The following is a 12,106-nucleotide window of genomic DNA, read 5'->3' on the forward strand; positions in this document are numbered from 1 at the left end:
CTCACCCTTGTGGACCGTGTCTTTGGGTTGCTGTGATCTCTGCCCTCAGAGTCACCAGCCGTGCCATGGTTTCTAATGAAAATGCAGTGATTTTTTACCCCAAATCCCCCATGCACACCTTTTTAAGAGGGAGGAAAAGGCAATTTTCCACAGGGAAAAACAAGCAAGTTCTGAGTGGGGCTGGGGCGGCGGGGGGGGGGCGGGGGGGGGGGGGGGGGGGAGCGGGGCACAGAATGGGAATGGAGGTTCTTTAGATCAAGGGTTTGTATTCCTCAGCATGGAGCTGGAGCGCATCTTGCTGGGCTCTGCTGCTCTCCTGGGCGGTCTGACCGTCCCTTGTGAAAATGGGTGTGGAGAGGGGCCTCAAAGTCCCCTTTGCATCTGTGGTTGCACTCCTTGAGCTCCTCCACTGGCCCATCTTGGTGAGTATGTCTGGGCCTGGGCATGCTTCATTGTCCACCACAGGAGGCTCTTACACAGCTGTCTTCTTCTGCCCCTTCAGTCTCCAGCCCCAGAGTCCCAACTTGATCCCAATGCTGAGGAGGAGGAGTTGAAGAGGAAGCTGGAGGAGTTAGCCAGCAACATCAGTGACAAAGAAGTCTCTTCTGAAGAAGAGGAGCATGAAGAAAAGAAGAGAGCAAAGAAACCAGAGATGAGTTCCTCCAGTGATGACATGGCCAAAGATGCTCGAAAGGTAATCTGTGGTCTCCCACCCACACCATTCTAGGTTCCATCTGCGGTTCCTTCTGCTCTTGGTGGTTTATGGCTTACACTGTGATAATGTGACTCTTCTTCTGTCCCACACCTCCACCTTGATGCCTCCCAGGACTGTGGTGTGTCTGACTTAGCTGCCTGCTGTAACAGAGTGTCAAGGGATAGGGAAGTCCCAGGGTGTTAGATCTGGACATTTCTCCCTGTAGGCTTTCCCAGCCTCATCCAAGAGTCAAAAGCAAAGTCTCTTAGAGGTCTTGCAGGTTACTGCCTGTCATGGAGAGGTACGCTACCTCCACACCTATTTAGAAGAGTTGTCTCAGGATCTGGATGTCATTATGGAGAAGAGGGTCCTGGGGTGGGAGAAGAGCTTGGTGATGATTTAGTACTAGCAGCCTTTGTCAGGCACCTGCTACAGCCTGAAGTGTCTCTTCCAGACCTGTCAGTGCTCCTGAGTTCCAAAATCCCTGGCCCCTCTTCCACTCTGCTAGGTCAGCATCTCCAGTACTTATAGCACTGTGCTGGCTCCTGACCCCTACCCAGTGGTGGGTGACCAGTGGGGACATGAGCCAGGGAGAGGAGGAGGGATCACAGCATCTATGCAGCCCTGTTCCCATCACCCCAGAGGGTTCCTCACCCCCATGGCTCTGATTTATCCCTCTGCCTGCTGGGTACACTTCAGGGATCTTCTTTTCCCCCGTGTATCCCCACGGCAGGGCTGGAGAGGCATTCATTTATGTGCAGCCTTGCAGGGGAGAATTGCTTCCCTGGCTGGAGAGCAAGAGCAGACAGAAGCACTGGACCGCTTCCCCCTCACTCACCTGGCAGGCAGTAGCACTGGGTGACAGCATTGGGGATTGCCAACCGATGACAGCCCAGGTGATTCAGAAAGACAGGGAGATCTTGTGTGTCTACAGTTGTGCAGAGCCTCCCGAGATGGTCCATTAGCACAAAATGGAGAGGTCAGCATTCCTTGTTGGGTCTCTAATGGTTTATTTGTACATCCCCTCCCTTCTGCCTTGGCAGTGCATGGGCTACGTGTGCCTTTGCTCTGACACATCAGTCAATGGCGAGTGTGGCAAAGGAAGCGAGTGGGGGCCGTGCTGCCCCTCTCCTCTCCTGCAAAGCTCCTTTCATCTGAGGTTGCAGAGACTTTTGTGGTGTCACAAGGCCTCTCGCTAATATGCTTTTGTTCCTCAGCCTCGCAAGGCAAAACCTGGCTGCTGCTGGGCTTGGAGTGTGTGGCCGCGTGTACTGCATGTGGTGCATGTAATGACTCTGTCTCAGTTATGAGTTTCCACATGGCTCTACATAAAATTTCAGGATTAGAGCAAGTGACTGTTCCCAGGATGGCTTCCTTCACAGTTTTGGGTACTGGTTGCTGCGTTATTACCGACACCGGATCAGTGGTACGCTGCATCCATACTGAAAGCCTCCTTTACTGCCTCCTTTTTCCTAAAAGCTACTTTCAGATGATTGCTGCAGCTAGACTTCACTACCACTCATCATTCGAATAATGTGCATCTTCTTAGTAACAATTTCCAGTTAATTGCAGCACAGAGGATAAGTTAACTTGGTTTGGTGAGTTACCACTTAACTCCTGTGTGAGCTGCTGATTTGCAGCAGACAGAAGCTCAACCCCTGATCTGTACTCAGGAATAGGGAGATGTTAGTGAGGTATCAATACAAGCTTCTTCGTTCTTATAAAATGAAGCCCAGATTCTCCAGATGTGCTACTTTCTTTGACCAAAACCCAGCTATGAAGCAGGGAGGATACAGACACGGTTGTTGTCTCTCAGTGGAGTCATGCAGGCAGGTAACACAGGAGCTATATGACAGCTCCTAAACCAAGAGAGACCCAGTGGGGTTGCAACAGCTCAAGCAGAACCAAATCTGAGAAGTGAAACAAAATTCGGCTTTTTTGCTTTGTGGTAATACTCGAATACCTCCATGCAGTTTTGAGTTAGAAATGCCTGCAGCGATGTAGATGGACAAGACTTGGTTAAAGGCTATGTCAGTGTGGATTTTTTAACAGCAACTTTCCTTATACCAGATCCAGGCTTGGATTTTGCATGATTCCAAGTTTGTTTTTATGCAAGTCTCCTCTCCAGTCACGAGGAAGACTTCTAACCAAGGAACACTGTGATGAAAGCAAATGCTCCTAATGGAAAATGTGAAAAAACTCTGCTGTACCATGAAGGCACCATAAAATGATAAAAATATCAGCTGGACTGAGTTAGCTGGTTCTCTGCAGGACGGCTCACCTAGAAATACGTGCAGTTGTAAACACAACTGTTTGTTGCCAGTGCATATATCACCCCCATCTCCTTGGTTTCTAGGGAATTATCAGTTGAGAGAGAGATTATGAGTTTCTTCAGTCTATTTTTACATGTGCTGAGTGCCTTATTAACTGAAACGCAGCACTTACAAGCATTATTGCCATCAGTGCTCCTTGGGGTGGGAAGAGAGGACGTTAGTTCCAAGATCTGGCAGTGTGGCAATACAATAATTTTATGGGGTTTTGGGGGTGGGGTGGGGAGGGGTTTTGCCACAAACTTAAGGAGTTATTTGCATCCATGCTTAGGCCTGCTGAAGTGTAAAGCAATATGCTGCAATTAGATCTCAACTGCTGAGTAACTGAGCGGCCTTCAGGTGGCCAGGTGCTGCTGCTGTCAGACAGCTCGGGTGGCACAGCTTCCAGCAACCTCTTTTACGAGGCTTTTGAGATTACTTCTTTTGTAACAGCCATCCTCCAGAAAGCACGGGCTGAGATCAAAGCTCTGCTTTAGCCACGCATCCGTCTCCAGTGCAAAGCCCTTCAGGAATAGTGTAAGCCCTTTAATTATTGCTTCTCCATCTTTCTACAGCTCCTGAGGGTCTGATGCCCTTTTCACCCCTGACTTGGGCTGGTTTGTACACCATGTTAAAATAACGTCCTTATTTTTTTCCCCCTCCCACCCTGCGCTTTGGCTGTGCTGGGCATTCACAGAGGTCATCGGCTCAGGCTTTGAGTGAAATCACGGCCAAAGTACTGAGAGCCATAAACGCCACGGAGAAAGCAGTGTGTGAGTCGTTGCATGGAGAGAGCCAGTGCAACGGCAGCTGTGCCCTGCCTGCGGGGCAGCTTCTCAGCCTGGGAGATGGCAAAGAGGTGGCCGAAGTGTACCGTGAGCTTGAAGAAAATGTAAGGTTCATGAGAGCTTTCTGCAAGTAGGGAGGGTATCAGGGGTGGGAGGGAATACAGAGGAAACCCCCCAAAATTTCTTGTTAGTGGGTAGGTCAGCATTAAAAGGATGGGCACCACAGAGGGATTAAAGAGTCTGGTCTTGTCCCATGGTGGCCAGGGCTGTCTTATGATGGAGGTGGCACAACAGCAAGTGCAGATGCTCTGTCTTGTGGCTTCCCTTGCCTCAGTTCCTGGTTCCCCCTGGGTGAGTGCAAGGGAGAGAGGATGAGCGCCGTCCCCAGCTTGCTGTAGTGTCGCTTTGCTGGACTTTGGCGGTCCTGTGCTCCAGCTGTAGCAAAAGCTTTTGTCCTGCTTCTCTTTGGTTCCTCCCCAGCACTGCATTTCAGCAAGGCTTTTACAAATGAGGATAGCATGACCCATCTGTTTGCTAAGGCTGACTTGTGCCTGGGGCTGATGGCCTCGTGCAGGTGATAAGTTTACATCTGGAGCATAATCCCCTGCTAGGTTTGTGTGACACTGTGAAGCACTGACAATTTTTTTAGCCACTATAAACCCGTATGAATCGATTCCCCATGGGAAATGGATTGCATCCGCAGTGCCATTTACCAAGCTCCAAAGAAACAGTTCAAAGATGGGGCGAAGAGTCACATCTCCATCTGGGTGGTCAGATTTTGCTGTCAGAAACGTCCTGTGATGGGGAGCAGGGTTTTATAACACACTCTGTGGCTTGGCTTTCATTGGGGAAAGCTTATACATGAAAGCAGGGAGCTGCTGGGAGCAGAGTGTGCTCAGAAACTGTACCACCTGGCTGGTTTCTGGCCAGATGCAACATCCCAGGGCAAGAGGGGCAGCTGTATGAAGGTTTTGAGGTTCCCCCTCTCCTGGGAGAGGGGACAGGGCTGGGAAGGATGTGAACTTTGGGAAGGATGTGAACTTTGGGCTGGATGTGAACTTTGGGCTGGATGTGAACTTCGGGCTTAGGGCTGCTGCCGTCAGCAGCGGGGCAGGGGCGAGGGGGTGGGTAGATGATGGCCCTGGAAGGTGCGTTGCTCATCCTGACATTCCCTCAGGGGCCCCGGCTGAGTCAGGGCTGGCTCACCACTCTGCTCTCCTGAGGGATGCCAGTGCTTCGAAGGGCTCTGGGAGAGTTTGATGGCCCAATGACAAACTGTGTCCCTGTGACTCACAGGTTGAGCAGCTTCACTTGCAGCACCCGCAAACAACTGCAATCTGTTAGGGCCTCAGGTTTTGCACCGGGATGGGTGGGACCTATGGGACATGGGGTGCGTTGCTGTGATTTGGGTGGATGCTCAGTACTTCAGTGTATGCAGGGAGCTCGTGCCAGACAGCTGTGTGCAATACCCAGCCCAGGAAAATTGTAGGCACGGGTATTCCATTAGCAGTACCAAGATTTTCGGATCAGTCAGCAAAACAGTGGCCACAACCCATCTGATCATCTGATGTGATAGCATACCGACATATTAATGTTTCCTAAATTGCCTTGCTTGGACTTGCATTCTTGTAGTAGCCCAGGAGAAAGCAAGTGACAGTAAAACCAGTGCATTTATTGGGATAGGTCGTTTTACCCTTCTTATCTAGACAGCAAAGGTAGCACATTGCTTCTCATAGCCACTGTGATCCCCAGTCAGCACTCCCATGTCCACCCCACTGTTTTGCCAGGCTCCATTCGTACATGTGTTTGCTGGGGCTCTTGGCTGGGATCATTCCTGCATGTCCAGAGCAGTTCCTGGGCAAAGCTGCCTTTTGCAGGGGTTGGGTTGGTTAACTGCCCAGGGACAAACCTCCAAATCCTGACCCTACTCCCAGGCAACCCAGCAGCACAGACACCCATAGAAAAACCCAATCAGATTTGGAAAGTCAGTCTATCTCCTTCCCAGCTTGCTGCCACCACGGGCCATGGCAGCCTACACTTGTTTACAGGTACCTGCCCCCTCTCTGAGTGCACAGCATAAAGATGCTGATGCTTCTCGAGTAGGTCACCGAGTTTTGGTCCTTCCTGTGTTCCCATTGAGCTTTTTACCACTTCAGCTGGTTGGTAATTGCTCTCAAAAAGCCCAGAGAAGGGAGGAAATTATATTAAAAGCCCTGCCAGAGATGACTGGTACTGTCTGTGCTGCAAGGCAAGAAGGCAGTTGTCAAATAGTGGCAGGAACTGTCGTGTCTGGGGCTGTGGTCACACCAGGAGAGGAGGACTCCAGGGACGTTAATTCTGCAATGTGGAGAGGAGAGGAGGACTCCAGGGAGGTTAATTCTGCAATGTGGGGGGTTTTTTTCTTGCATTTCAGGTGTACCTGACTGCTGGGAAGACCTACCAGCTTGAGAAGACACTGAAGGAGCTTGAGGAAGGGGCCCAGCACTGCGGCACTACGGACTCGGAGCTGTCGGAGCTGGAGGACAAAGTGGCCTCGGCAGCTGCTCAGGTGCAGCAGGCTGAGAGCGAGGTGAGGGCTTGGCTCTCAGAGCTGCTTTGCCCAGCCAGTGACAGCAAACAAAGCCAGTGATGGATCCTCTGGCCACTATGTGTATGTTTTTTTCCTCCCTTTAAAGATATCAGACATCGAATCTCGAATTGCGGCTCTGTCTGCTGCAGGGCTTACAGTGAAGTCCGTAGAAAAGACAAGGAAGAAGTCAAGTGAACAGGTGAGCATGGAGGATCGTGGATATGAGAGGTCCCAGCCCCGAGACGTACGTGCTCCCTGAGCTGGGAAGGGCTGCCTGGCTTGCTGAGCTGTGCCCAGCTCCCTCCCTGCTGCCTGGCACTCTGCCCCAAGACTCCAAGAGTGGATGTCTCACTGAGGATGTGGGACAACGCTGATTCCTTACATGCATCAAGGGATGATTTTGTATCTGGGGATGGTGCTCTTCCCAGGACTACAGGGAGGGCCTGCAGGGCTGCTGCGTGCACCACACAGCCTGGACTCAACTCCTGCATTTTCATACTGGTTTTTATAATTCCAATCCATCAGGCAGAGTTGCTCCTGTGGCAGCGTGCTGCCTCTTTTGCTCACCTTAGGATCAGCCCAGGCCAAGCAAAAGAGGTGAAAATGCAAAGAAAGGCAGACCGAGTTGTCTGCCTCCTCTGCACCCCCAGAGAAACCTCTGCCCTTCCTCTCCCCACAGGCTGCCTGCCTCTTCTCCCCTGGTCCCACCAGCAGCAGTCCAGGGGAGTCTTCGGATGATGTTAAAGTGAGTATGCGTTTAATCTGTGCCAGCTAGTGCATGTGGCACAGCATTAAGCCTGGGGAAAACCAGGGTCTCCAGGGAGCTGCTTTCAAAGTGGTGGCCTTGGAGGGGACCTCTGTCTTCCCACCCCCTTCCCCATGGCAGGCTGCTCCCCTTCTCTTGCAGGCAATGCCCGGACTGCAGGGGTTCAGGAGGAAGTTCAATAGCCCCCTCGAAATCACCGGTAAGGACCACAGCTCTGTCTGTGGGAGGTGGGGACCCTGCGGGTAGATGGGCTGGGCTTTGAGGGATGCTCGATCCTTTCCCTCTGCATCCAGTTGTGTGTCTGCATTGGCAGTCCCCTTCTCTGTGCTTGTGGCCTCCTGTTAGGAAAGCCACAGGGGAAACCTGTGGTGGATAACTTAGAAAGGAGGAGGCAACTGGCAGGATTGGGGACAGTGATGGGAGGTCAGGCTGAGTTGGCTTAGTCCTCCAAGAACCAGGACTTTCTCTGCAGCCCGGGCTCCTGCCACCCCAGAGTCCAGGGAGACATCTGCGTTACTTCATTTGTGGCATCCCATTGGCCGTTAGACCTCAAAGCCTCACCAAAGCCCATCGTCTCTTCTGATAGCAATTTCTTCCTTGCTTGGTCATCTTGGGGAAGGTATCCTTGACCCTGTTGTCCACCTGCCTCAGCCACTGGTCTCTGGTGGGGAGCGAGAGGCCCTCCACAGCCCAGCTATGACAAACAGCAGCTTGGAAGTGCTTCAAAGTAGACAATGACCTGAAACTTGGCACAGCAGCTTGTGTGGTAGGGGGCAATCACTGGAACTGTTTCATCCTGACCAATATCAGCGAGACCCATTAGGAAATTACTTTTCTATTTCTCTCTTACCTCACCTCATAAGCTTAAAGGCAGAAAGAATGGCTCTCCTTCCAGATAATGGAAGATGAAGGGAGGGAAGGGGGGAAAGATCATTTAATGCAGAGAAGGAATTGCAGTTCCCCTGTGCACGCAGACAATTAAGAGTGCCCTTTCCCAAGCTGAGGCTGGTAGGTGGAAAGGTCCCTCCTCTTCATGCTGAGGAGTCATCTGTTCTCCTTCCTGCAAAGGGCAGGAAGATAAAGGCAGCCTGGGGGACGCGTCAGCCCCACGAGGAGATAGAGGCATGTGCAGTAGGGACAGACGTCACCAGGCAAGGCTAATCCCCTCTGCCTGGGCTGGGTGATGGGGCAATTTGGTCTCCTGACCACCCTCCCTGCAGGTCAATGACTTGCAAAGTTGGGCCTGCAAAGGTGCAGCTGGTGGAAGTTAGTGGCAGACAAGAGGAGATGACTCAGTAGGTCAAGTGAGTGTCGTAGGCTTCGGTGGTGAGAGCTCCTCTTGGGCTGGGCTTTTGCCATACCACGGAGCTTTCCAAAGCAGAGGTCTTGGCAATGGATTGCTGGCAGACTGACCCAGCTTGCATGGCACTCTGGAAACCCAAGTAGCAGCAGCTTTTGCCACCCTGTTCTCAGAGGGCTTCCCACCACCCTCCTGGAGAGACAAGTGCATTGATGCATCCAAAACCACAGCCAGTGGGGGACAGTAAAACCCAAGTGACTTGCTGGGTAATTTAAACCTCTAGTGAGGTGGATGAGGACCAGCTGCCCATCTCTCTTCTTCCACTACAGGTCTTGACGACTCCTTTGACCGCAAGTCTGTTTACCGTGGCTCCCTGACGCAGAGAAACCCCAATGGGAAGAACAGGAGAGTGGAGAGGCTTTTTGCGGTATGAGCCCAGCCACCCAGGAAGGTTGCTGGCCAGGGCTCCTCATGGGACCTGCCTCCCTGGGCTTGAGCAGAGGGACCTGTCCCTCCCCATGCTCTCCTCAACCCAGTGGTCACCCCAGGTCTCAGCATTGGTCTCACCTTGCTTGCTGGTGAGGGCAGACACATCTGGGCATCACCACCTGAGGTCTGGGATGCCGTAAGCCCCAGGGTGGGGGGCCCAAACAGGATGTACATCTTTGAAATCATGCTGCCTGCGTGGTCCATGGGATGGGGCAGGTCCTCACTCCATCTGGTGGCAGCTGGAGGGGACAAGGAGCACGCTGGCCTCGTCAGCTATGGTGGCTTGGGTTGGCATGGGCATGGCGGTGAACTGAGGTTTCTCCCTCCGGTGCCTTGCAGAAGCCTGTGATGACCCACCTGTCCTGAGGAGAGGAGGACCCTCCTGCCACCACATTTCACTGATAATACAAGACCACAGCGCAAAGCCTCACCGCCTTCCCCCCAACGCTTGCTCTTCCTTCTCCCATGCCTGTCTCTCCCTGAAACCCTGGACAGGAGGGAAGCCAGAGGCCGTGGGCAGGAGATCTTGCTGGGAGCTACCAGGGAGAGGAGTGACGCACTGGGGTGTAAACGTATGACCAGGGGCTCTCATGGGAGGATGCAGGCATGAGATCTTGGCTTTGGGCAGCTCTTTGGTAGCCGGTCAACCAAGGGGACCAGAGAGATGCAGAGCAGAAGTGACCTTCTCAGAGGGAGCTGGACATCAGCATGGCTTTCCAGCACAGGGACTGGGGGCAGTGACACAGCCCTCACTTGGCAAAAACTGTCAGTGCCTGTCCCTGCTCTCTCCCAGGCTGGTGCTGAGCGGGAACAGGAGCTGACAGCAGGTACAGGATGCCTTTGGGATACCCCAGTTAGAGCAAGGACCCAAGCATCCCAGGCTAGGATTTGCATCCTGGCGCTGGTCCCACCTCCCTGTGATGTCCCTTGGAGAATTGTTTCCCTTCCCTGAGGAGCAAAGCAGGGTGAGAGCAGTGCTAGCTCCCTCCCAGTGGGCACTTGGCCAAGATCTTTGCACAAAGCCATGCAAATACCCACTGAGGCTTCTCGCCACCGTGTCTGAAGCAGCTGTGACCATCTGGGGACGTGAGTGAGGCAAGGCTTGTGGGAAGTGGTGGCAAGAAAGGTGGAAGAAAGACTGGAGGGCTTGTTGGGAATCAGTTTGTTTTTCTAGCTCTCAGAGATATCCCCTCTCCATGTGAGGCTATATCAGCAAGTTTAGAAGGGCTCCAGCAAGCAGAGCTTAGGTGCTTCTCTGGAGGCTTTCCCCTTTCCACAAGATGCGTCAGCCCCTGCCAAGAGGTGCTTTGTGGATGAGCATGTCCCCTGTCCCTACGATGGGATGGGAGAACCTGGTAGGATTATCCAATTCTTTGGAGGGGCTGTGATGGCCTTTGGGGGCTCCGGTGGCCCTGGGCTTCTGCCAGGTGACAGTGGCATTGGTAACGCCCTCCCCCAGATACCCCAAATTCTTTTCCTCCAACATTTAATTTTCCACGTCCACTAACCCCAGTAGATCAGTGCCTAGCCCTGTACCCATGCCCAGGGCGTCAAGATGGGGAGACGGTTGCTTTCTCTTGCAGGTCACTCTGGATGAGGTTCATGTTAAAAAATTTTGCTTGGCACCTGCTGGTTCCTGTCCTTTATAGCCCCCACCTCCTTCCCTCCACAGTGGGTGATGCAGGGAGGATTGCTCGCAGCCGGAGCGAGGATGTCAGACCAATGCTGGCAGTTTCCCACTGATGGCCACTTGGGCTGGACCATTTTAGGCCGTTCCTGTGCATCTGAACTAAAACCACTTTAATTACAAGCAGTAGTGTGAATTCTCATGCAAGTAACACACATGTTTGGCTTTGGTAGTAGTAGAGACTGCTAACTGCCTAGAAATTGGTCCTGTGCTCATTCCAGAGCAGTCTTCTAAGTCCATAGTCTGGTCTTCCCAGCTGGAAACAAAACCGGTTTCTTATTTTAAAATGAAATCCTTCTGGCCTGAAGTTTTAAAGGGTTAGTGCAAACCACTGCTGTTGTAGAAACTCTCCCAGACACTGCGGCATTGCCAGGTGCCTTTCTTGCTGCTCAGCTGGCCTCAGTGCTAGGATGGCAGCTCCTTGGCTGGCAGAAGGGAGCTCTGGGCAATGCTATGGGTTGGAATCTACCCTTCTGGTGTCAGGGTTCAGCCTTTGCCCCAGCTGCATCTCTTGCTGTATCTTGTTTCAGCCGTAACTCGAGTCCTTCCTTGCAACCGCTCAGATGCTTGACCCTGCGAAGAAGTCCTCACAGTGAGCCTCAGCAGTGCAAACTAAGACATCGTTCAGGCTGTAGTCACCCACGTTGTTATTTGCCAGTTTCCTGCTCCATCTGCCTGTGTAGAGATTATATATATGTACACTAAATCATGCAATAAAGCCAATTTTGTGTCCAGAACCTAGGACCCATTTTGCAGTGTCTGTTCTTTCAGCTTATTCTAGTGAAGGCTCCTTTTTCTTCCCATCCTCTCCTTTAACCAGCTGGTACAACCCTGGCTTTAAAACTAGGCAAGTGAAAGCAGATAGGAGCTGAATCAGTGGCACCGAAGCAGAATGGCGGGGAGATGGTGATAAACAGAATGGCGATATGACTTAGAGGCTGGTCACAGAGCCATGGGTGTGATGAGCATGGGTCAGTGGTACCCAGTGGCAAGGCCAGGCCAGCAAAAGGGATGCGAGGTGTGGGGATAAGGAGGGGCTGACCCTGAAACACGCTGCTTTGACTTGCATGGAAACCCAGGATCAAATCTGGCAGCCAAAGCTGCCCAAAACACAAGTCCACAACATTGAGGGGTTGCTTTAAATCTGTATTAAATAATAGCAACAACCCTGAGGTGGAGAGATCCCTGCTGAGACCAGGGTCTGGGTTTCCTTGGCTGATGGGGGTTTTTCTCCTCTCTTTATCCCTTTCCCTGCCTTTGATGCTCTTCTGCAGTACTTGCCCTGTGTCCCATGCTGCTCCCATGACCATCCCCCAACAGTGGCTGTGCTTGGGCATTGGAGCCGACCACAGCATGAGATGGAGATCTGTCCCAGGGCAACGTCAGCCCCACATGAGGGTGGCAGACGGAGACCTTTCCCCTGCCCATACCCCACCAGTGACCATGTCTTCACCATCCTGCCAACACAGAGATGTCCCTGTCTCAGGATGTCTCTGGTCCCAGT

General features: G+C 52.4%; 1 protein-coding gene across 5 annotated transcripts in view; it reads left to right on the top strand.

The window, feature by feature from the left end:
* MLPH (melanophilin) overlaps nt 1-11,337 on the top strand; it is a 30,026-nt gene extending 18,689 nt beyond the window's left edge. For 2 of the 5 annotated variants that reach the window (XM_049808867.1, XM_049808883.1), the window contains 8 exons: nt 503-694; nt 3,701-3,895; nt 6,205-6,360; nt 6,467-6,559; nt 7,040-7,105; nt 7,268-7,325; nt 8,756-8,853; nt 9,255-11,337. In XM_049808867.1, coding sequence (XP_049664824.1) covers nt 503-694; nt 3,701-3,895; nt 6,205-6,360; nt 6,467-6,559; nt 7,040-7,105; nt 7,268-7,325; nt 8,756-8,853; nt 9,255-9,281 — 885 coding nt within the window. In that variant the 3' untranslated portion in view covers nt 9,282-11,337. The remainder of the gene's footprint in view (nt 1-502; nt 695-3,700; nt 3,896-6,204; nt 6,361-6,466; nt 6,560-7,039; nt 7,106-7,267; nt 7,326-8,755; nt 8,854-9,254) is intronic. The other 3 variants (XM_049808875.1, XM_049808893.1, XR_007507070.1) reach the window with 3 other exon arrangements.
* Nucleotides 11,338-12,106: the final 769 nt, after the last annotated feature.

The sequence above is a fragment of the Accipiter gentilis genome, chromosome 1 (assembly GCF_929443795.1).
Source record: "Accipiter gentilis chromosome 1, bAccGen1.1, whole genome shotgun sequence".
Taxonomy (NCBI): domain Eukaryota; kingdom Metazoa; phylum Chordata; class Aves; order Accipitriformes; family Accipitridae; genus Astur; species Astur gentilis.